The sequence below is a fragment of the Oryzias latipes genome, chromosome 17, assembly GCF_053564925.1.
Source record: "Oryzias latipes strain Hd-rR chromosome 17, Olatipes_Hd-rR_3.1".
In the NCBI taxonomy this organism is placed as follows: Eukaryota; Metazoa; Chordata; class Actinopteri; order Beloniformes; family Adrianichthyidae; genus Oryzias; species Oryzias latipes.
In genome coordinates this window covers 18,248,768-18,273,357 of record NC_136253.1, presented here as the reverse complement: position 1 = coordinate 18,273,357, position 24,590 = coordinate 18,248,768, and the positions used below count along the sequence as shown (strand labels likewise).

Here is a 24,590-nt window from a genome sequence, read left to right as displayed (position 1 = left end):
TTTACAGTTTGATCATGTTTACGTTTATTTATTTAGCATTCATTACTCCGACGACGTGTTTCTTTTTATCCATAAAAAGATTCCTGGTCAGTAAAAGCTTTATGTGCAAATCCAGCTGCATGCAGTCATAAATGCTTTTAGTTAAGATGCAGAAGCATAAAGACTGGTGGACAGAAACTAAAAATCCATTAAATTATTCATCTGCAAAACACCTAAGTGATAAATTAAATTAAATAAATTAAACTCGGGAGACTTAAATATTAATGTTTAGAGTAGATTATCTGAACAGGACAAACTAAAACTACAATCAAACAGCTGTGGGGAACACCAACTGATCTAAACTTAAAAGGTAAATTCTGATTGCAAAAATGAAACAAAAATAAAATCATAAAATTTAATGGGAAAGTTGTTTTTTTTTAAAGAAAGGCATAGAAGAAAATGCACTTACCACAGCAAAAAGACTCAAAAATAGAACCGATGACAATAGGAATATTACAATGATGTAGTACTATTACAATATGTAAAGAAAACATTTTGACAAGGTTTTATCTCCTGAATCCCACCAATGAAAAATCTAGATAGTCTTTTCTTTGAGTTTTTAAAAACAAATTAAATGTGGGCAACATTGATCAGACTTGTTTTTTTGTAATATTTCAGCATTAGTCTGTCAAAATAATTGTTCCTCTTTTTCAAACTGAATCCCATAAATGTCTAACTGAAAGCTCTTCACCATTTTCTATGCTTCAATATTCTGTCATTTATCTTAATCAAGTGTTCGAAGAGTAAAAACTAAATATATGCATGTTGCAAGAAGACATTTGGGACTGTTTTTTATTTTTCTATTTTGACCATGACGGAAACAGTATGTAAAAACCATGTGTGTGCAGCTTCCCAGCGTTTTAACCTCCACCATTCACACCTGAACAGTGCAGTAGCCTCATCGTGTCTGTTCACTGCTTCCATCTAGTGTGCAAGATGGGGTTTTAGGATTGAAGAAGCTTTCTGAATGTGGTGGACTGAGCACTATTAACAAAAATGATATCAAAAATATCTGAAGCTTTAATTTTAAAAAACATCTAGATGCTTAAAGTAACAACAATATCTGAAGCTTTAAATTTAACAGAGGAGGACAACTTTACCAACTGAACATACTGACAAACAAACTTACCTTAACTAATCTCACAAATTGGAAACACAAGGGAACTTATTTATTGGCTGTTCAGACCAACTAGATACAGAAGGGGGAACGGAAAAAGACCCAGACAAGCTACAAAATACAGCAAATTAATGTACATCTTATGGTAAATTAACATTAATTAACAAAAGAATTAAGCTAATGAACATCAAATAGAAACTAAAGTAGAAACACATAAAGAGTTTCTTTTCCCCCGGTCGATGGTTCAGTCCAATTAGCTGCCTGCTGAATATAAGGCTTCTGCTGACTGGCAGGCTTTCTTGTGCCAGAGCCTAACTTGGTTATTCCAGCAGCAGCAACAACAACAATGGTCCCCTCAACACTGTTAACTCAAGAAAACACAACATTAAATTAATAGAAATACAGTGAAATAATGCTTAAAATATGTGTTATATCTGGTATATTCAAACCAAACAAAAGTGTGTTTTTGAATGTGTTATATTTGAAAAGAAAAACAGCTAAAGGTGTGTGCACCATGTAAAGTGAGACATGACATGTAGGGTGTGGTGCAAGAGGTTACTGCCTCGATGGGGTGAAAGCGTGGGATGCTATCACACTGAAATTACTAAGATTGTGTTGTTTAGGGACTAACTTAAGTTGTAAAACTTTCAACAGCAACATGGAAAAAAGTTCAATTAGATCAGTATGGTACTACATGCAAACATCCAGCAGCCTGAACACATGTAGAACAATATATCAAATGATTAAATAAAAAAATGAAACAAATGCTAATTCTACTAATACATGCATGTAAATACATGTGAGTAGATATCAATAAAAGCCTTTATTTTTTTTATATTCAAAATTTTTCAAGTTGTCAGACATCACATTTTTCCAAAAGTTCAAATAAATACAAACATGTAAGTTAAAAAAATGAAATACAGTTTTTAATATTCTAATTCAATTTTATCTAGTCTTTAATTTAATCATTTTTATACACTTCACACAAATGTAGCAAAGATTTAATTAAAAGGCTATAGTTAGTTAGCCCTGTTTAATGTAAGGAATTGTTAATTTCAGAGTCATTTTCTGTGTTTTAAAATTAACCATGAAAGCATTTCCATGTTTACATTTATTTAGAAATGTCTATCTATTTTTTTCTTCTATGCAGTTACTCCTCCAGTTACTTCTCATGTTTTACAACCACAGGCTTTTTATCAAAGAGCAGATTCCAACTAAAATTGTCATTTTGTCATGGCGCTAAGGATGAAGAGCACATTTGCTAGGAATATTAAAATAGCAGCAGGATGTTGGATATACTTTAACAAAGAGGGGGGGGGGGGACTGAATTGGAGGATTTTGAAAATAGACAAATGTTAGTCGTTTTAATAAGCTTTTTGGGTTTTTGCAAAAAGAGGAAAGTCAAGTTAGTGAGGATTGTGCCCTTTAGTTTGGTATTTTAGTTCTTCTCCTAGTTCCTGTTTCCAGGTTTTGTGTTTGTCCACTTCCTCAGTTACCTGTTCATAATCGTCCACAGCCGTCTTTGTTTAGTTCATTATCCTCAATGTTTTCACGGTTTTAGTTTATCCTGGTAAGATCATTTGTTTTGTCCCCCTTGTTGTTTTCTTAGTTCATCTGTGTTTAAGTTCATTTATTAATTTAGTTTCTCCCACAAACCTCTCCTGCATCTCAGTTCCTAAACCACAAGCTATGACCAATTCTATGCCAAACAGATATATCATTTAATTAAAATCATAGAAATATGTACTTCTCACGAATAAGCTGGAAAAGAAAAATATCAATCTATTTTAAACTCTATTTCATAGAGAGGTCAGTAGCACATCAACGCAAAACTTCACTCCAAAAATGTTAATGAATTATATAATATTTAAAATAGCATTACCGTAATTAAATTAATTCAAATTATCCTTATGAATTATAGGAGCTCTGTAGTCTGTCCACCCTATGCAGCTAATTGATTTTTTGGTATTTTTGAAATGTTTTTATGGCATTTCTCTGATGATGCAGAACATAGACGAAGAAAATTAAGCAAAAAATTGCATTTCTGAGTATTTCTTCATTGAAATTGTTGAAAATCAGAAGAATATGGGATCCCCCATCTTCTGTAAGAATATGCCCTCTTGCACTTAGCTGATGAAGGAGAACGTATGGGCTCCTGGGTTTAAGACACAGAGAAACAGAGTGACACTCTTAATGTGTTATAAAGGACGCTACAGTACCGTTTATTGCAGTGACGTGCGATGAGGTTGATGGCTGGTGAGGCACTGAATCCTCTGGAGTCAGATTTACAATGAAAGAACTAAATATTTCACCTTCATCCAACAGCAGCTAACAGCTTATAAAATACACACAAGAAAGTATTTGTTCAACAGAGAATATTTCTTATCGACATGGATAGAACACTCTTCTGCTGTATAAAGTATGTACTATAAACAAATTAAAGTATACAGATGTGTTCAGCACACATTTGACCCTCAGTAACTATTCCTGGTATTTTTCCAACTTCAATTTCTGGTGCTTTAGTCAGTTATCAAATGTTGTCTGTGGACATGATCATAAAAATAAAATTAATGTTTTTACTCACTTTTTTTCCACTTACTCCCATTTAATTAAAAAAAACAAACATTGAAAAACACGTTTTTGCCTTACTTTTTGAGTCCATGCGCCAATCCTTCTCCACAAAAAGCTCAATGATCGGTTTCAAAGTCTTCCTTATTTTCCTTTAGTTTATATGAGTTTCTCCCTCTCAATGGAGAAAGACGTCCTTAGTCTGTTTCTACGGCAGCAGTGTAGCTACAAAGCAGTTTGTCAGCTCACGTCTGCCCCCTGCTGGTGAGGCATGCCTCACCTGAAGCCTTTTCTGCGGGCCTACAGCAGTGTTTTCAGCGCACGTCTCTGTTAACATTGAGCGCTGCCGTCAGACATGAGGCACAGCACTTAAGAGCCTCACTCGGAGATTCGGCTCCATCTGGGATCACGCAACACTCAAATTCTGCGATTTTAACCTCAGAAACTGTGGAAAATGTGTTGAGTTGACTGAAAATGTATATTTAACACAGATCAGTGGAAAATTATATTTACTTAATTTACCTTTTTCTATTTTATCACGATTATGACAGGTGAGGCTCTGCCTCACTTGCCTCACCTGACCGTTCGTCACTGGTTTATTGCCCCAAGTAAATAATAAAAAAATACTCTTTATGTTGAGCAATAATCTGATGTTCTTTAATAAATGTTTTACAAAGCATCGGAAATGTTCCAGAAGGGTTTTTGCTGAGTAAGGGTGGGTAATGGATATTCTTCAGCCGTGGGTGGGGGGTGGTTCTCCATATTTGCAGATTTGCAGGTGTCTCTGGTCCCTAACCCCTGCAGATAAGGGGGAAGTACTAAATCAGGTAGTGACAGTCTAGTGTCAACACCATAGGCTAAATGCCCATTCCAGATTGTGCGTTTAGCACAGTTTTGAAAGGTTCACATGCCTGGTGTGAATGTACCATTAGATGGTATGCCATTCCATTTAAGACTTTTTCAGTAACACCTATTTGGTGTCTTGATCAGAGATGCAAGAAAATATGACAAACATGCAGGAGGTGCAACAAAGATGCGTCCCAGGCAGCATGGAAAAGCTGAAAGTAGCCCATGCCCCCCCCCCCCCCCCCCGAGCCCCTAAAATAACCAAGTGCGCCCCTGTTCATGACAAAGTCATGCTAAACTGTTTTACTGCTTCTCAGCAAACTCTTTACAGTGGAGCTGTTGTGTGAGGAGCAGCACGTGCGTCTACCTGAATCACACGTGCAGGTTTGTTTACAGACCTGCAGCGCGCGCGTGTTCCTCCTTCGTGTGGTGTCGTCACGCAGTCACGACTGGTGCGCGTAGATGCGTGGAGATGCCATGATCGCGCCTGAACCTCCCCCCGCTCCTCCCAGCCTCCTCACTCCGTCGGGATTCCTCCTCCACCCGCGCGGCCATGCAGTCACGGAAGATCGGTCTTCCTCCCTCACCTGGTGCGTTCTAGCACCGCCATGCAGGCGGCGGGCATCTCCGCGGGCGCTGCCGACGACGCTGCAGACGGCAGCAGCAGCAGCAGCAGCGCGCACGGCGGGGAGAGGATAGAAGGGACGCAGGACGGCACCAAGCAGCAGCAGCTGCTGCAGCATCCGCAGAAGCAGACATCTTCAGGGGTGCTCGGTGAGTCTAATCTGAATTCTGTCTAATATCTAAAATGAAAAAAAAAACCACACAAATGATCTGGAGGATGGAAGGATGGAGATTACAGGCCACAGTGTGGCAGGCTGGAGGACGTCAGTGATTACACTGAAGGCGATCATTTGGGATTTGAAATGTTCTGTGGCATCCAGTGTGTGTGTGCAGTCAGGACAGGCCAGCTGTTATGGTCCACAGGTGCCTGCAGGACACCCGAGGGGGTGTCCTCAGCTTCATAAATCATTCAAAAACATGTGGAGGCACTGATTATTGTTTCAAAGCTTTAAGGGGGGAAAAAACCTGGCTGCTAAACAGGACAGAATACCAAAAATGATTAGGAAATAGCTTCTACAAAATATCACAAGTGTCATTATCAGGTTTATGTGGACACCCGGACTCCTCAAGTGATTCTTAGACTTATTAAAACAAAAAGGTGATTACCACCTTGTGTCAACTTTCCCAGGTAGAGGAAATTAACATGACCAATGTTCAAATTGTTGGTAATTAATTGAATTCAAAGGGACACCAGACACACGTCACTTCCAAATTCTAGTCCCTGTTTGGTCAAAGTTGAACTGGTTTAACTTTCAACGCGTGTTCAATGGCCATGCGTTTTGGTTGTAGAGCCCTAAAATGGTTGCAGACATCTGAATAGCTAAACATGAGATTTTTTTAACGTGGTAGCCCAAAATGCACATTACATGTGTTTACATAGACTTTTCACTGGCAGTGGCCGATTGCATGTGCGATGTGAATGTAGCTTTACAGTCATAGTCCCATCCCAGCACACACGCTGATGGCGGCCCCGCTGCTGAACACTGGTGCCAACCTCTTTAACCACCAGGAGCAATGTGGGGTTCCCTTTCTTACCCAAAGACACTTTGACACATGGACGGGCAGGTTGGGAACTGAACCTGTGATATTCTATTCAAGTGTCAACCGCTCCATCTCTGCACCTCGGCTCCCCCAAAAAAAGATTAGCATAATTTTAACAATAAAACAAAATAATAATGTCAAATAAAAGACATTTGTAGTTTGGAAATAAAAATCCAGAAAACAAAAATAGCAATGGATCAATGTTTCTTAGGGTTTCATTCTCACACTTGGCAAACTTTATAAAGCCAGATTGTCTATTTTCTTGTTCAATTTCTCCAGTGTCAGTGACACTGATTATACACCCCAAACAGTAGGTGGCAGAGGCATTATTTTTTTCGGTTTACCACCCACTATTTAACGGAAGGAGAAATTCCAATTCATAAAAAAATAGTCTGTTTCACATATAGCTAAAAAAATATAAATGTACTGCTAGATGGATCTTGTAGAGCACATTAATGTTTATTTTAATTTAATTTCTGGGCAGTTTACAGGAGACACAGAGTGTTGAATAACAGACCTGCTTTAATAAACTGGTCCTGGCATATTTAGTGAATCCGCCAGATTTATATTAGTGGACCATGCTCTAAAAATCCTCACTGGCTTTGACACATTGTTAGAAAATGGAAAGTTCTGATCTCACTTTAGTCATTGTTGTAGTTATTAAAAAAAACAAAAAAAAATGTTTTTTCTCCACCAGATCTCTGATTCTATCTTGATTCCTTGTTAGATTTATGATAGGTTTTGCTTTGAACTGAATATTTTAATATGCAACAAACTTTGTTTTAATGTGTTTTCCTGTAAGTGTCACTTAAACCAGGAGCAGTTGAATGCTGAAAAGTAAAGCAGGGAAAACGGCAGGGCTAACAAAGTGACTCTAGGACTGTTAGCAGAACTCAGATCTGCTGCTTTGCTGTCTGTCGTTTTTAAAATTTTTTGGTCGGACTTGACAGAGCAGTTTCTTGGTGACTGTGCGTCTGCTTGTTTGCATATCTTTCTGTTTGCAGGTCATATTTGCTCAGTCATACGAGCACTGCAAGCAGAGCTTTTCACGCTGCCTGATCAGTCATCATTTTGTTTGAAGTCCCACTCTAACTGAATTTTTCATCTATTTCAAAATCGTTCCCAGGGTCTTTTAATTACGAATATGCCGTTTTTAGCCAAAACTTTGTTTGTTTGTTTTTTAAGACATATTTTTTCCAGAGCAGCAGGGGCTCATAAAAAAATTTGCCTCAAAGTTGAGGGCGGGACATTTCAGTTCAATTCAATAGTATTTACAACAATAGTCATCTCAATGGGCTTCATGCCGATAATTGTGCAATAAACTAAACTAAACTAAACTAAACTAAACTAAACTAAACTAAACTAAACTAAACTAAACTAAACTAAACTAAACTAAACTAAACTAAACTAAACTAAACTAAACTAAACTAAACTAAACAGACTACACTGAACTGGGCAACCCTGCCCTTATACTCTGCCCTTAAAATATGATGAGCAACATTGGAGCTATCCAACCGTACAGTTTTTAGCCAGATTCCAGCACAGAAGCATGAATCTTCTTGTCTGTGAGTGGATGAATCAGAATGGACGGGAGAAGGTAGACATTGGCCCGTCCATTTCACTTGCTACGTCAAAAATTTGAGCTTTTTCAAACAGTGCGTTCTTTTATCAGACAGAAAGAATTAAGTTTATTTCAAGCAATTAACAGTAACTAATCAAACTTAGGATAATTAGACATATTAATAAATATTGCTTTTATTAAAATTTATTAAATTATTTTTATCTGTTCCGATTTGAATAAAGAAATACTCAGAAACAGAGTTTTAATCTTAAACTCCTTTATGTCAGTATATGTCCTCCATCATGAGAAAAATGTTACCAGAATGCGTCAAAAACACAATTTTCATAGGAATGGGTCTTTAAGTGAGAAATCTAAAACTAGACTTTTAATGTGATAAATTAACACCATTGTGGAGTGTTGCTATGAAGAGGCAGTTAATCTTTAGTTGTGATCAAAATCATCATGATGAGTAAATATCACCATCTGTGCTTTGCTGTTTGACAAAGACACACACACTGTTTATTCTGTAGTCTTGTTTCTTTGTCTATGCTTCCTCTCTCGTCTGCAGATAAACTGTTTGGGAAACGGCTTCTGCTGGCACGCCACTACATCATGTCTCGCAAGTCCTGGTTAAAGATGGTTCCCACTGAAAACTGTGACATCCTCATGACTTTTCCTGGTACTGTTTCCTTCATGCTTATTCGAGTTAAAGCCCCATTCCCATTATCTTTATTTCTTTTGTAAAATTGTTCCCAGTGGTCTCTTCATTATGATTATGCCATTTTTGCCAAAATAAAAAACACCTTGTGTCGACATATGGCTGCAGAAATTCATTGGAAACATTCAGAAATGCAATTTTAAGATTAACTTTCTTTATAGATGTCTCCCATTATGTTAAAAACACCAAAATCAGAGAAAGACTTTTCTGCTGAGGGGACTGCACATTAAACATATCTTTGTTTGCTAGCCAGGTGCTTATTCGTCAAACCACTTCATAAAATGGCATCTGGCGATGTTACCTGTTAACCTGTTTTTAGAACTGTGCAAACCATGTGGACAAGGAGCGTTTATTTAAATAAATGAAACAAATTTAGAGAATAGAAACCCTTCCCGGAGTTATCACCATTTTTTTTACAAACTTTTTTTTCACAGACCATGCAGAACCTTTTCAAAAGATAAATAGATATGGAAAAGATGTTTGATCGTTTGGCACAAGACCAAATATGGCCGAACTCTTGTGGCCATTGCGTGACAATTTCTTTTATTTTTACAATGAAACACTGGTAAATTCAATCACTGTCATCTGCAGATGTCCAATAAAGGTCAGTCCTGCTAAAAGGAAGCCATTATTGACCATGGTCTGTGCGTTTTGTGTGCCCAGACTAATAAAATGAACAGTTTTAAGGCGGGAAGCTTTTTCATGCTCAGATAAGTCAAAATTTTGACACTTGTTGATAATTACAGAACTAAAAAAGATGGAGACATTTTTGGTGTTACGGGAGTGCAAAATGCCATCGATGCTTTAGTTGTTTTGTCTTGTTGCTTCTCTTAGAAACCATAGATGACCACACTCTGCTGTGGCTTCTGAATCAGGTGCGTGTTGGAATCCCACAAGTCAGCATCCAGGTTCGGCAGCTGGGACACACCCAGGCACAAGCCTTCTTCATCACAACTACATTTGAGAAGTAAGGCACTTTATTTTTTGTACAATTTCGTTTTGCTTTTATTTAACTTTTCATTTCAGATACAAATGTAATCTCCATCCATCCATTTTCTTAACCCTCTATCTCCCTTTTCGGAGTCACGGGGCTACCAGAGTCTAACCTGGCTACTGTTGGGTGAAGGTGGGGTACGCCCTGGACATAGCCACACATTCGCACAACCATGCACACTCACAGTCGCACTTAGGGACAATTGAGAGTAATCAGTTAATCTATGAAGCCCCTTTTTGGACTGTTGGAGGAACCCATGCATGATGAGAACATGCAACTCCACACAGAAAGCTCCCAGCAGGCAAATTCAACCTAAAACTACAGAACTTTACTTTTATTTTAACTTTTGCTTCAAACTACAATGATTTTTATGGCGTTTCATTGCTGCCATAAAGTGAAAGGGCGTAAAGACAACTGAGCAGGCGTATTCAGGAACTGAGAGAGCGACCCTTACAACTGCGCAGGCGCAATTCTGACCGAACGACCCCGCATTTTACAACTGCAGGCCTGCAATCCTAACTGAGCTGTGATCTTGCGTGGTCAATTCTCCTTTGCGCCCTCACCAGGATTTACGCTCAGTGTTAAGGGGGTGTTCTTGTCACTTGGGGGGCGTTATTCAGGGGTGTTTTTGTCACTTGGGGGCAGTAACTGTTCTGGTTGATCTGATTGGCGGGACTTTCATTTTTCAGAGCGGGGGGGGCAACTCTTGAGCTGCCTGCGGCTCTCTGCCTTTTATCATATTTTCTATATACAGTACTTTCACAACCATAAGGCGAACAGAAAAGTCTTACATTTTCTCCAAAATGTACGGAGCGATCCTAACGTGTTTCTGGTTGATATGATTGGCTGAAATTTGAAAGTCCCCCCCCCCCCCCCCCCCCCCACTGCCTCGCCAAATTACACATGAAAATTTTGGCCAATCAGATCGACCAGAATGGTTACTGCCCCCAAGTGACAAACACACCCCTGTTCACTTTATGGCAGAGATGAAACGCCATAGATTTCTTTTGCAATATTTTACAACTTATACAGTCCCTTTTAGAAAGGAAGTTCTATTTATTCCAACATTCAAATGCACCTTTAAAGAAGCTCATTCAAATCTCACATCTGAATAGCCATGTTTGTTTCGTTTGTTTCGCTTATTTCTGTCAAATACAACACTCAATTCTTATTCCGTACAGTTTTGAGTCAGATACCAGCTTAGACAAGGAGAACAAAGACGTACACGGATCTATTTGTCCACAAGTGGATGCTATAGAATGGAGGAGCAAGGAGCTTGTGGCATGCTCAGCATATTTTTTACTTCACTAAAAAGCTCTTTATCAAACATATTTTTTCCATCTGCTCCTGATTCACAACAATTTGAAGAATGAAATACTCAGAAATGCAATTCTAAGCAATTTTTTTTATATAAATATCCTCCACCATCAGAAATACAAGAACATGTTAAAATCTGTTGGAATCTGTTTAACCCTTGTGCTATCCTACGGCGTCGAGATGACCATCGACGTGTTCTCCCTACCATGACAAAGGTGGTTAAAGGTGAAGAGCATGTGATGTAAGCCATGGAAACCAGTGAAGATCACAAATCATTGAAGAAAAAAGTTCAGCGCACTGTTTTGTGGAGTCTAAATGACCTCACTCCCAATGTCAAAGTGCCTATGATTGCACAAGGGTTAGAGGTTTACCTTACCAGTCCTAGGCACTGAGTTCAATTGTGAACCCACGCTTTGGACAGACACTGGTTGGTATGACCATGCTGTTGGCTTGCCCTTTCCTCTCTCTGACAGCCTGCTGCGAGGAGCTGAGCAGATGGGAATGCACAAGGCCGTTAAAGCTCAGTTTGGTGGAGGGATGCAGCGCTTTTCCTGCGAGGAGGACAACATCTATGAAAACATAGAAAGCGAGCTCTGCTTTTTCACCTCACAGGTCAGAACTTTGAGCTTTCTGTTGCTTGAGGACATTTTGGGAACTGTACTCTATAAACGCGATTTTCTTCTTTTTTTTCTGGCGATGCGTCTGAGTTTAGGAGCGTCAGAGTATCATTAAGTATTGGTTGGACAACCTGCGAGCCAAACATGGGGAGGTGCTTCACAACATCCACTTCCTTGAGGGGCAGCCTATCAGTATGCTGTCGTTCATTCAGCGTAGAAGTCATAAGCTGCAAAGGTGTGAATGTCTGATGCTGTATCTTCTGCAGTTCCAGAGCTGGTGGCTCGTGGAGTGATTCAACAGATGTTTCCCCTGCATGAGCAGAGGATACTCAACCACCTGATGACATCCTGGGTTCAGGCTGTATGTGAGAAGCAGCCCCTTGGTAGGAAATGTGGATCTACAAAGGAGATACAAAAGAGGGTTACAAGATCTATTAAAATTCCTCTTTTGCAGATGATATTTGTGACTACTTCGGGGTGAAGATTGGCATGTATTTTGCCTGGTTGGGTTTTTACACAAACTCCATGCTTTATCCTGCTGTCATTGGCTTTCTGCTCTGGATACTAGCAGAGGCCGACCAGGTATCAGAAACCTTTGATTCCCTTCTATAAAGTGGTTATATGTTTGACTCTGAAGCTATGATTGTCTGGTGTTTTTTTGTTTGCACAGACCAGTCAGGATGTCTGCTGTGTTGTTTTTGCCCTCTTCAATGTGGTGTGGGCAACTTTGTTCCTGGAGAGGTGGAAGAGGCGGGAGGCTGAGTTGGCTTTCAGGTGGGGCACTCTGGACACTCCTGCAGAGTCCCTGGAGGAGCCCAGACCTCAGTTTAGGGTGAGTTGCCATGTTTAAGATCAATTAACGATCGGCAGGCAGTACCCAGGAGTGTACACTTGTCAGGTGTTCCCACCGGGTTAAAATAAATATTTCTATGGTCCCCATCCATTTTCCAAACCCGCTTAATCCCTTTTGGGGTCATAGGATTGCTGGAGCCTATCCCGGCTACTGTTGGGTGAAGGCACCCAGGACAGGTCAGCAGTCCATTGCAAGGTCATTCCAAAATAATATTTGGGGTTTTCTATCTTTGTGGTTCCAAACCATCGCGACAATTCCTTATGAAACAGGAGATCACTTTTTACTGCAAGATGCTGCTGAAGGCGACAAGAGCCCTGGTGTGGTCTTTGGTTCCTCCCCAATCAAAAGGTGCACAAGTGTAACACAGTTAAATGCTGCAATGCCATAATGCAAAATAGCTGGTAATGAATGCCATACAATAGAGAGACGAGATTGTTTCAGAAAATTTCAGTTTTTTAGAAATTTTTATATAACTAAAAAGAAGTTTTTAAAAAAAGAGAAGTAATTCTATCTTGACTTAAACTCATCATGAATCTTTTTGACTGAAAATTTGCATTAAAAGGAGAAAAAAAAAGATTTAACATAAACATAAAACAAAAACATAAAAGTAAATGCCCCTTTAGATAACTGTAATATATTTAAAGTAGGGATCTTCAGCATGGGTGAAGCTTTGGATACTCTAATCCGGAGGGGGGGCTCATTCCATTGGTTGCGATCGACCAGTCGATCGTGAAGGATGTGACCGTGGAACACGGGCCATCAAAGCTAAAAAAAAAATCAAAAAGTAAAAATATGTTTTCAAAAAAAAATCAGTCAGCAAATTATCACCCACGTCGTGAATTACGTCACTTAACTGACGTGCAGAACTGCCAAACGAATATCCTCTAAATTCTGGTTGCATAATAAAAAGCCATATCTGTTCTGATTATGTACTACTACTAAAAGAAATATTACTACACATGACAAAGCTATCTCCTCACGGAGATTTAGTTTTACAGTTATAACTACAAAAAAAATTAAAATGCCCCTCTCACCCTCCGCGGGTGGTTTCTCCTCCAAGCTCAGGTCCTCTACCAGAGGCCTGGGAGCTTGAGGGTCCTGCGCAGTATCTTAGCTGTTCCTAGCACTGCGCTTTTCTGGACTGAGAGGTCTGAGGTCTTTCCAGGTATCTGTTGTAGCCACTCCTCCAGCTTGGGGGTTACTGCCACGAGTGCTCCAATTACCACAGGCACCACTGTCACCTTCACTTTCCTTTTTTGTCCAGTTCTTCTCTGAGTCCATGGTATTTCTCCAGTTTCTCATGTTCCTTCTTCCTGATGTTCCCATCGCTTGGTACTGCCACATCCACCACAACGGCTTTCCTCTGTTCTTTATCCACCACTACAATGTCTGGTTGGTTTGCCATTACCATCCAGTCTGGATCTGGAAGTCCCACAGGATCTTTGCCCTCTCATTCTCTACCACCTTTGGAGGTGTTTCCCATAATCAGTTCATATTCTGCACACATGTTTCTGTATATTATTCCAGCCACTTGATTGTGGCGCTCCATGTATGCTTTCCCTGCCAGCATCTTACATCCTGCAGTCATGTGCTGGATTGTTTCAGGCGCCTCTACACAGCCTACACCTTGGGTCTTGTCTGGTGTGGTAGATCTGAGCCTGTATTGCTCTGGTGCTCAGGGCTTGTTCCTGAGCTTCCAGGATGAGTGTTTCAGTGCTGTCCTGTAGGCCAGCCCTTTCTATCCATTGGTAGGACTTCTTCATATCAGCCAGTTCAGTTATGGTCCGGTGGTACATCCCATGCAGGGGTTTGTCCTCGCATGAGGATCTGTCCTCCAGCACTGCATCCTCTGCTCTCCATTGCCTGAGACATTCATTCACACAGTCAGTTGGGCCCTTGAGTTTTATGTATTCATGCATCTTGGATGTTTTCATCCTGGATAGTGGCTTCCATGCTCACTAGTAATCAGCCTCCTTCCATGCAGCTAGAATACAGTCTCAGGGTGCTGGATTTGGGATGGAATACCACATGTATGCTAAGGAGCTTTCGTGTCTTAACATCTGTGGTCTGTATTTCATTTCCTTTGGCCATCATATAATTTCTGTCAGGTATCATGTAACTGGTAGTTCGTAACTGTTTATTCCTCGAGTTGTGGGTTCGAGCCCCATGTGTGGCAGATTTTTTTCTTTACTCTTTTGTCCTTTGTGAAAAGTTAAATTTAGCAATATTAAAAACGAAGTCAAAAAGATAAAAATATTACAATTATTTCAAATTAAATCAATCACCATACTCGCGTACTGAAAAAAAAATACCGCTGCTCTGATTCTTCTTGCAGAGCTTTAGTTTTGTTTTTTAATTCAGAAAGGTTTATTTGCCGTAATTGTATCCCCCTGAGTGCAACTGCAAAAAAGAAAAACAAAAAAACGAAAAATTTATAAATCGTTTTACGGTGTGGACTGGGTTTGTATTTTTAGTTAAGAATTTTCGTAATGTTTCTTTGTTAACGTCGGATTCAACAGTATATAGATGCAATGCTGACTACTATAAACAGTGTGCGTCTATTCGAAAACTTGCGATGTAACGCTTAAACGAAAACTCAAGACAGAAAAGTAATACAAACTCGAAAAGACACCAACAAAAAGAAAAGAGAAAACATATGATGAAGTTGTTTTAGTTGTATATCAGCCCGGCTAGCTCAGTCGGTAGAGCATGAGACTCTTAATCTCAGGGTCGTGGGTTCGAGCCCCACGTTGGGCGCTACTTTCTTTTGCACCTCTCCTGGGGGTTACGAGTGCGAAATTGGGCGGAACTTTTTTTCCTCTCCGTCAAAAGTGAAATGTAGTTTCAGGAAAAACTTCCCCAAATACAGTTCTTTTTCCTGAAATCTACCAATGTGGGCCAAATTAAAGACTACCATTGTGTTTATTGATGAATTTTGAATCTGTAAAAATCAACAAAAATATAGACAGGTTTATAAAATGATTTCAAGCATTGTAACCCTGGATAGAATATATGCAGTTATATTCTAATTAAGAATAAGTAGTTAATTAGGGATAATTAGTTTATTAGGAAATTAGGAAAGCAGGAATTGGCAATTCCAATCCACCTATTGTCCAACTTGTTTTTCCTTTTTCTTGTCTTTGCAGGGAGTAAAGCGCTGCAGTCCCATCACCGGCTGTGAGGAGTTTTACTATCCTCCCTGGAAGAGAGCTGTGTTCAGGTGGTTGGTCAGCCTGCCTGTCTGCGTCCTCTGTCTTTGTTTCGTCTTCCTTGCTATGCTCCTCTGTCTGGAACTGCAGGTATGTCTGTTAGTAAAAATGTGGATATCATGCAGTGGAAATGAGCACTTTTATCCAAAAAGAAGCAACTTTTTATTATTTGAGCAGGTTTAATTGAAAGTACAGTTTTGGATTCCCTCCAATCACAGCTTGTTGCAACAAATTAGCAAGTTTGTCTGAAAAAAAGGTGTTTTTTACTTTAAATGTGGTCAAGTTTGAGAGAAGATGTGAAGGATGGGGGTCAGGCGCAGAAGGGTGGAACATCCCATGCAGAAGGGATAATCAGCTTTCAATATTTCAGTAATTTCCTCCAATTGCATGAATAATTTTTGAAATTGACAAACCCAAAAAGTGATTTTAGTACAGCTCCTAACCCATCTCTAAAAGGTTTTCAGACAGCAGGGTGCAATTTACTTCAGCTTAACTATACCTCCTGTAATTTAAAATTCCATAGTAGGTCTTAAAAATGACACAGTGACTTTTAAAAATGAAGCACGATTCTTGCAGGAAGTGGTGATGGAGATTCCAGAGCTGCCTGGTATTACAAGGTTCATCCCTAAGATACTTCTGGCTGTTACCGTAACCATCTGTGATGAAGTGTACAAGAAAATTGCTTACTGGCTCAATAATATGGGTAAGAAATCTATAACTGAATCCTTGAAATACTCAAACTGATGTTTTATTCACTCTAGAGCAGGGATGTCCACGCTTTTTTGGTATGTGAGCTACTTTTAGAAGACATTGTCCAAAAGATCGACCTATATACAGTATATATATCTTCTCTGTGAGAGATTTGTGGTCATGATGGGCTTTTATTTTCTTTTTTGTGCAGAGAACTACAGGCTTCAGAGTGCCTACGAGAACAATCTTATCATCAAGATGGTCTTTGTGAGTCACGTTCTCCGTCTTGGTGTTGGATTTTCCTTCAGCGTGACAAAGTCTTTGAGCTCCTGCCATGTCCTGTGGTTGTTTTACAGTTTGAGTTCATCAATTCTTACCTTAGCCTTTTCTACATTGGATTCTACCTCAAGGATATGGAACGGCTAAAGGAGGTATTTTACAAAACAACAGAGGTGTAGCGATACATATGAACAGCAATTCGATCCATATCATCATTTGTGGTTGACGAAAAGATTCATAGTCAATGTTGGTTTATTTTAAGCGATCCAATTCACTCACCTAAAATTGATCCAGGGCATCTTTATGTTGCATTATGGTTTCCCCAGTTTGCTGCAAAGTGAACCCACCAGAAAACTAAAAACAGATAAGTGCAGGACTCTTCCACATAGGAAACTGAAACAGTATTTTGAGAACATCTACAAGTCTATTCATATAAAATAAAACTGTAAAAGGCAGACGTTAAAATGGAAAATGGACAAGGAGACAGATACTTACCCTTCTTGCCACAACAGCTGTGCCTGAACTATATCCTCTACCAATCTAAAATGCACCCATTGACACGAAGACAGCAGAGGAAAAGAGGGTTACCTGCAAGCTGCACCCAAGGGTTAGCAGTAAAGCGATCTGCTCCTGAAACTCAAAAAAAAAAACTAAAGTACAAAACAAAAAAACAAAAACACCACATTTGTGGTCACGCCAAAGCCCACACAAAGTCTGTCTGGATCAACTGGTGCTTCATCTGACCCAGAAGTCCAAATGTCATGCCCAATTCAACCAGCACAGCTACTGACACCAATCTGATGTGGGGACACTGAGTTTCGGCGGTGTCCGGTGCGCCAGGGAGCCAAGAGGGGAGATCCGAATAGATGGCTCTTTATCCAACCCCGTCATGCCACTCCGGCGTGCAGTCAGCTGAATCCACAACAGGAGCCACACTCATCCCCTCGGAGTCTCTGCAGTGGCGATGCCCCAACAGTGGTGCACCGAGAAATCAGTGAAACGGGGCGAAACAGTGAAGCAACAAAACAGAAGACAACCAACCAAAGTCACATGAGCAGCAAACAAAAAACAAAAAAAACGCCTGTGGTCCGGGTTATTGTTAGGGCAAAAACGCAGCCAAACATCGTCCAATGCTGCACACCTGCTGCACATTAAACCCTGGAGGCAGTAGATCTTAGGCTGATCTTAGTTTTGACAGAGGGGGAAGGGCTTTTACCAGCCCTCTGCAGGTAAAGAAGCTGGTTCACACAGATGATATTAATGAAGTGGCCCTCTGCCTGCCACATTTACACTGGTATGAGAACGCTTGGGCACCCCTGATAAATTTTCAAGATTTTTCTTCATTAATCATTGGTTGTTCAGATCATCATTTATTCATCTTCTTCCGTTTATCCCTTTCAGAGATAAACAGAGCCTATCCTGGCTGTTTATGAGCGAAGGCAGGGGACACCCTGGACAGTTTGCCAGGCTGTTGCAGGGCTGCAACCACTCACCCATTCACAATCACATTCACACTTAAGGCCTGTTCACACCGGGACGAATTTCGCCGGCGATTTTCGCCGACGTTTAACGCCTAGTGACTAAACAAAGGGCACCAATGAGAGTGTGCACACCGACGCGAAAAAACGCCACGCGTCAAAGCGTCAAAAAAAACAAACGCCTCGGGTTCGGTTCTTTTTTTCGACGCGTTGCGTCGAAATCTATTCAACCAATGAGAATGCCGCTTTTGCACACGTGTCTGGAGCTTCTGAAGTTGCAGTAAAACACAACTTGGGGGCGCTCAAACACAAAACTGCCTTGCTGAGCACACATACCAGCGAAGAAGATAGACGCCAAGTAGCGTCTACACAGCCGCGAAGCAATAATGACGGACATTCTAAAATATCCCCGAACCAATCACCAGTTGGAGCTACTGGTGCTTGAAATATTCATGTTTTCTTTGTATTATTCTGACAAGCGCGTAAATACTTACTCTCTTCTTCTGAGCGAAAAGCGACTTTAAGAAGCGTAAAGTTGCGCAGCGCCACCTTGTGTACAGGAGTATTTCTGTTTTACATTAAGCGCCATCTAATGTCAGGGAATGAAATTGCATGTTCGCTTGGCTCATCGTCAGCAAAAATCGCCTGGGTGTGAACACAAAAAACGTGGCGAAAAACGCTGGCGAATAACGCCTGGCGAATATTCGTCCCGGTGTGCACGGGCCTTAAGGGATAATTTAGATTAACCAATTAACTTATGAAGCATGTTTTTGGACGGTGGGAGGAAGCGTTCTCATACCACTGGACAACCAAAATGTCATTTTACACAATTTTATAATGGTATAAATCTATTTGATTACCAAATTGCCTCAGACGGATCAAACTGGTTTGATCGTAGGAATATAAATGGAGTCATCGAATAATCTTTACACCCCTACAAATTGATGTCATTTGATTCAACCAACACACTTTTAAAAGAACGAAGAAAGAAATGGGGGGATGTAGAATTTGGGGGTTTGTTTTAACCATCTGGAATTTGGGTTTCTCTCGTTGCAAATGAAAACTTGTTGAAAAGCATTTTATAAAGTAATGTCTCTAAATCTATCTGTATCCTCTCCTCACAGATGCTAGCTACTTTACTGATTTTCCGCCAGTTCCTCCAGAACATCAAAGAAGTCCTCCAGCCGTATCTCTATGAGCAAAACAAGCTGGGGGTTTTCACGCCGAAGGTGCTGTGGGAACTGCTCCAGGCCATCATGCTCAAGTATGGCCGTCTGGCTTTGGGGAAGGCCCAAGCATCAATGACGTCCTACTCCTTTTTGGGGACCAGACTCTCTGTCAACGCCGCCGCCAACGGCAACCCAGAGCTGAGGAGAAGAGGAGACCTGAAAGCAGGTTTTAGGCTGACGGAGGAGGAGTGGGACATGAGCGATAGTGCCATGAAGCACAGGAAGGTCAGCTTCACGGAGAAGGTGCACTACCAGGATGTGACCGCCACAGCACGACCAGCTGATGAGAGCTCCCTGGAGGACAGTCCCACGATGGTAGATGAAGGGATGGATCCGTCCAGCATCTTTGACAGCTGTGATGAGGACAGTGATTGTGAACTGTTGGCTCATGTAGGTTCTGATCGTTTCTTTAGATCCTGCTGTTAAACATATTTTCCCACGTTTAAAAAAACACTACCAACAGAGTTTGAGATGTCTCAGTTTTTACCACAGGAGAGCAGAGATAATCCCAGCAGACCCCCTCCCAAAGAAACTGACTCAGTCTGTCACAGAAGGAGGAACAGTGAGGCGAAAGATGACAAGAAGTCATGGATTGATCCACCAGAAGAACCTAAGAAAGTGGGCCTGACCCAGGCGGAGATTGAGAGCTGCATGCAAACATATGAGGTATTGCTCCTCCTTGATTTATCTAACCCTGCTTTACGAAGAACATGAGTCTAGTTTCATGATGTCTGACCCGAACAGGGAACCCTTCAGGACTACCAGGAGATGTTCATTCAGTTCGGCTATGTGATCCTCTTCTCCTCTGCGTTCCCCCTGGCAGCCATGTGCGCCCTCATCAACAACATCGTGGAGATCCGCAGCGACGGCCTGAAGCTCTGCACCGGCCTGCAGAGGCCGTTTGGACAGAGGGTGGAAAACATTGGGCAGTGGCAGGTGGGTGCCTTTTTTGCCAAACGCCCTTTCGGGCCAGCACGATATTTAGTTATCCTCCCCTTGTCTGTTGTCCCTCTTCCCTGTCGACCAGACTGCAATGGAAGCCATGGGCCTGATAGCAATCATTGTAAACTGCTATCTGATTGGTCAGTGCGGTCAGCTTCAGCGTCTTTTCCCCTGGTTGAGCCCTGAAATGACCATCGTTTCCATCGTCTTACTTGAGGTACACTAACGTTCAAGCTTCCCATTTTGTATGATCCAATCAAGTCGTTCGTTTGTGTGCATGAATGATATCTAGGATCTTTTATCAAACGAGTTTAATGTGGACTACAATGTAGAGTTTTGTGCTTTGTAATGTGAGTGTTGAGTTTGTCCCTCTGTGGTCGATGGTTTTCAGCACTTTGCAATCCTGCTAAAGTACATCATCCATGTTGCCATCCCTGATATCCCTGGCTGGGTAGCAGACGAGATGGCCAAGCTAGAGTACCGACGAAGGGAAGCTTTCAAGGTATAACTGGTTCATAGCTTGAAAGACCTTCTGCCAACGCGAGGCATGTGGTTGGCTGATTTTTGTGTAGTCACGTTGCTGCTCTTTGTGTCCTCAGCCAACATTTAAGGGACATACTGTTGTTTTTAATGGTCTGCTACAACATCCTGTTATGGTAAGGTTTTGCTGCTGTGTAAATAAAAAAAATAGAACGATTTTAACAAGAATGGAAACAAAAGTTGTAAAAACCCACATTTAAAGACTTACTCCGATAAAAACTGTGTTTTTAACATGTTTTTTTGGGTAGTTTGCTTACGGTGGACGTAATGTTTAAAGAAAATTAGCTAAAAATTGCATTTCTGAGTATTTCTTTATTCAAATTTTTGTGAAACAGGAATATATAAAAACATAACGTTTTAAAAATATCCTATTTGTGACGCAGAAAATACACTGGGCGGGCCACAAGCTCCCTGCTCCACGTCATTCTGATGCATCCACTTTCAGACAAACAGACGCATGGACGCTCCACACCTATGGTCCCGCATCCACAACTCAGCAGTGAATTTCTAATGAACTCCTGCTGATCTGCAAAAAACTATATCTTAGAAAACGAGACAGATTTTTGTCATTTTGGCTAAAAACGGCATATTCATAATTAAAAGACAACTTTTATAATAGATGAAAAAATGATCAGAGTGGGTCTTTAATGGTCTTTATGAAGCCAAAAATGTTTTTAAAGCAAAAAATTTTAAGTCCAACTGGATGCTGTATGTTTTCCTTGTGCTATCCTAGGCACTTTAACATTGCGAGTTGGGTCATCTAGACCCACTAGACAGTGCTCTGAACCTTTTTTCTTCAATGATTTGTGATCCTCACTGGTGTCCATGGATTACATGAAATCTTTCCACCTTTATCCTCCTTTCTCATGGTAGGGAGAACACGTCAATGTAAGGGTGGGGTCATATAAGATAGCACAAGGGTTAAAATCAAGCAGTATCCATGATTATCTGATCATTTCGGACAGACATGAATAACAAACATATATTTAAGGAGTCAATTTAGGTTTAAACCTAAATTACTGTAGGTGAAAGTAGTAAAAAGATATTTAATATAATTGCCTTTTTTGTTTTAGAAGGCTCAAAATCTTACTTTTGCATTTGTGCTAGTATTTGATTTTCTTTTTAAAACCAAGTCAACTTTCCTAAATCAACTCTTTTGTCTTGGAAGTTTTTGCAAGGCTCTTGTTTAGAAAAGTTAAATAATTTTATCAAAATTTATAAAACAGGAAATTTCACAGGAAGTCTTTGTGGGTTTTTTCTGTTCTTGAAGCTCTGAGTTTATTAGGTTTTACTGCAGCTCTAAACAGAAAACCGGGATTTCTAGCAGGATATTTAAGATTTTAACCAAGACAAGAACTTTTGACTCAGGTTTTTCACAAGTCGCATTACATATAATGATAAATTGGACACCAGTGGAACTGTTTTCATAAAATACTTTGAAGTACTTTGAAGAACACAACGGAATATTTGTAAGGCTGTGCTGTAATGACTCCATCGTCATTAGTATCATTAAAAAATTAAAGTCGAAAAAGGAAAAGTGTTGATTCACTGAAATCTGTACAAAAGAAAAATTCAAACAACCACTAAAAGTAAAAATGAGAATCATAACGTTAACATGTCACTATCCAATCTCCAAAGATTATTCGTGATTTTTAAAGTTCCAGATTGTCCAAAGAGGCCAAAATGGACTTTAAGGTGTAAAATTGGCTTAAAGAAAGGACACATTAAAGTGGGTAAAGTTCCTTGACATTCTCAGTACACGTGATTGGGTGAGAGAAACAACCGCCTATGAATGGATGAAGAGGAGGAAACCTCAACAGGTTAGTTTGGGGTCTGAGCGGACAGAAAACAAACCCGAATCTATCATCAGACAAAAGACCAGATCACCCCTGAAAAAGAGATCCTGATCTCAATGGGTCCTTATCAGTTTAAGTACAGGTAAAATATTCGAAAGAGTGAAAAAAAACTTGAGGGAAAATGGGGTTTCTAAGATTCTAAATAGGTTTTGGTAATTTATTTGCTTTTACACAGCAGCAAAAAGTTTTTTTTTTATAAATGTTTATCTCTCTTGTTACTGTGAGTTTGAGCTGCTCAGACTTGAATTTTGAGCTTTCTTCCTTTTTAAATAGTTTTCTGGTCTTCTGGTCTTTCTCCCCTGTGCTTTTCTGCATTCTGGTTTTAAATGTGTCTCCCTTCAGAAGCATGAGCTGCAGGCCCAGCAGCACTTCCAACAGCAGCTCAGACGCCGGCGGGAAGAAGAGGAGCTCCATCGTCAAGCTGAGCTGCAGGCTGAAGCCCGTCAGGACGGCGGATTCCACAAAGCAGACGCCCACCAGCACCACCATGACAAAGCGGGGAGCAAACCGGGGGACAAGCCCAAGAGACCCAGCTCTCTTCTAGGAAACAACAATGTAATGAAGCTGAAGCAGATCATCCCTCTGCAGGGGAAGTTCTCCTGCGGTGCCTCCCGATCGCCGGCCCAGTCTCCAACCGGAGGTGAAGCAAAGCTCCCCGGATTTCTGAAGTTCCTGAAATCTCCGGAGGGGAAAAAGGAGCCGGCAACAGCTTGTGGAACAACTCCGGCATCCACGGCGACGCCCGCAGTTCCTGCAAGCAGCCAGGAGAGGTCACAGTCCCCCAACAGGACATTCAGCCCTGGAAAACTGTTCAGCTTTAGCAAATCAGAGGGCTCTGTGGTGTGTGCAAATGGGACACAGCAACCAACCCAGGCATCTAACCCTCAACCCAACACAACACCAGATGAACTTCCCTCCAACGATTCCGACAAAGATTCAGAAAATGCAAAAACTTCCTAAAAAAGGATCAAACGGAATAGAATGAACTGATGCAACTTTGTTCTCGCCAAAACTAGCACCTAACTTCCATGTAAAGACAAGGGCACCAATGGGGCTTTGGGAAACACGCGGTTTGTAATGCTACATGGCCACCTGGTTGAAACAAACAGCTCCACCTGTCTTCTACACTTTGTCACGGGTTTCCGGCGTTCCTCTTGTTGATGTTAGTGTTGAATGCATGTCCTCTTGAGCATGCACACGTCCTACTGAGCTTGCAGTCTTCTAGAGCCACTGTCTCCTCCTGCAATAGGTCCGAAATATTCACTGTGACCCTGGAAAAAGATTCTATTTTTCCTAAATTTGGTTTTTTTATTCATTATTTTACTAGTGTTTGTCACTCTAGAGAATACTAATAAATCTCACTTGAACTGTATAAAAATATATATATATATGCACCGGTATGCACAAGATGAGTAAACATGCTACATGAGACACCAAACTGCTCGCTTTCTTAGTCTTCTGGATGTATCATGTCAAATAAAGTCCAACTTAGCTCATTTCCTTTGGGAATCCTCAAAGCAGTTTACTCTTTGAAAAAATAAATAAATAGTGAAAAAGAAGGAACACCCTGATGTTTATGAGGTTTTACCACCAAAAATAAAAACTAAAAAATCTCATTTATAGTTTCTGAAATTAGTAAATCTGAGATAAACAAAAACCACCTGGAGACAAAATGCAGAAGCAGTGCTTTCAACAATCGCTCAACAGCGAAGAAAACAGATTGATCAAGTTTGCTGCTAAATTATTCTGCAAAACAGAGGATTTCTGAGTCGACTGAGGGGCTCTCTCAAATGATCAACCCTCCACCACCGTGCTTCCCAGTGGAAACGCTGATATTGTGTTTGGTCTCATCTGATTTGGTTTTACTGTCTTAATAAAAGGTTTGCCCACTTTAGCTGTGCTGCTCTGTTCTGTTCAGACCAAGGAGGCCTTTTCCTAATAAGTTCAGACCAGGGGTCAGAAACCTGCAGGACGGCTCTTTTACCCCTCCACCGTGGCTCTCTAGAGAAAGAAAAATGAAAAGGTTTTCATTTTCAAAAGTAACGAAATTAAAGAAAACGAACTCAGACTTT

The 24,590-nt window shown here is 40.6% G+C and overlaps 1 protein-coding gene and 1 non-coding gene across 4 annotated transcripts; both read left to right on the top strand.

The window, feature by feature from the left end:
- The first annotated feature begins 4,837 nt into the window (after window positions 1-4,837).
- ano8a (anoctamin 8a) lies at window positions 4,838-24,412 on the top strand. Of its 3 annotated transcripts, none has more exons than XM_004078947.5 (18): window positions 4,838-5,344; window positions 8,365-8,475; window positions 9,349-9,481; window positions 11,299-11,437; window positions 11,538-11,634; window positions 11,709-11,825; window positions 11,897-12,024; window positions 12,113-12,274; window positions 15,442-15,594; window positions 16,081-16,207; window positions 16,406-16,461; window positions 16,551-16,625; window positions 19,076-19,570; window positions 19,673-19,846; window positions 19,925-20,116; window positions 20,208-20,339; window positions 20,514-20,624; window positions 22,861-24,412. In XM_004078947.5, exons 1-18 carry the CDS (start codon window positions 5,179-5,181, stop codon window positions 23,476-23,478), a joined length of 3,186 nt encoding a protein of 1,061 aa, XP_004078995.2. In that variant the 5' UTR covers window positions 4,838-5,178; the 3' UTR covers window positions 23,479-24,412. The 3 variants fall into 3 exon arrangements, with proteins under 3 accessions (XP_004078995.2, XP_011484690.2, XP_020566516.2); XM_011486388.4 differs by having other exon boundaries at window positions 19,661-19,846; XM_020710857.3 differs by lacking the exon at window positions 20,514-20,624 and having other exon boundaries at window positions 19,661-19,846.
- trnak-cuu (transfer RNA lysine (anticodon CUU)) lies at window positions 14,980-15,052 on the top strand. The gene has a single exon. It is a non-coding gene; the product is annotated as a tRNA-Lys (tRNA).
- Window positions 24,413-24,590: the final 178 nt, after the last annotated feature.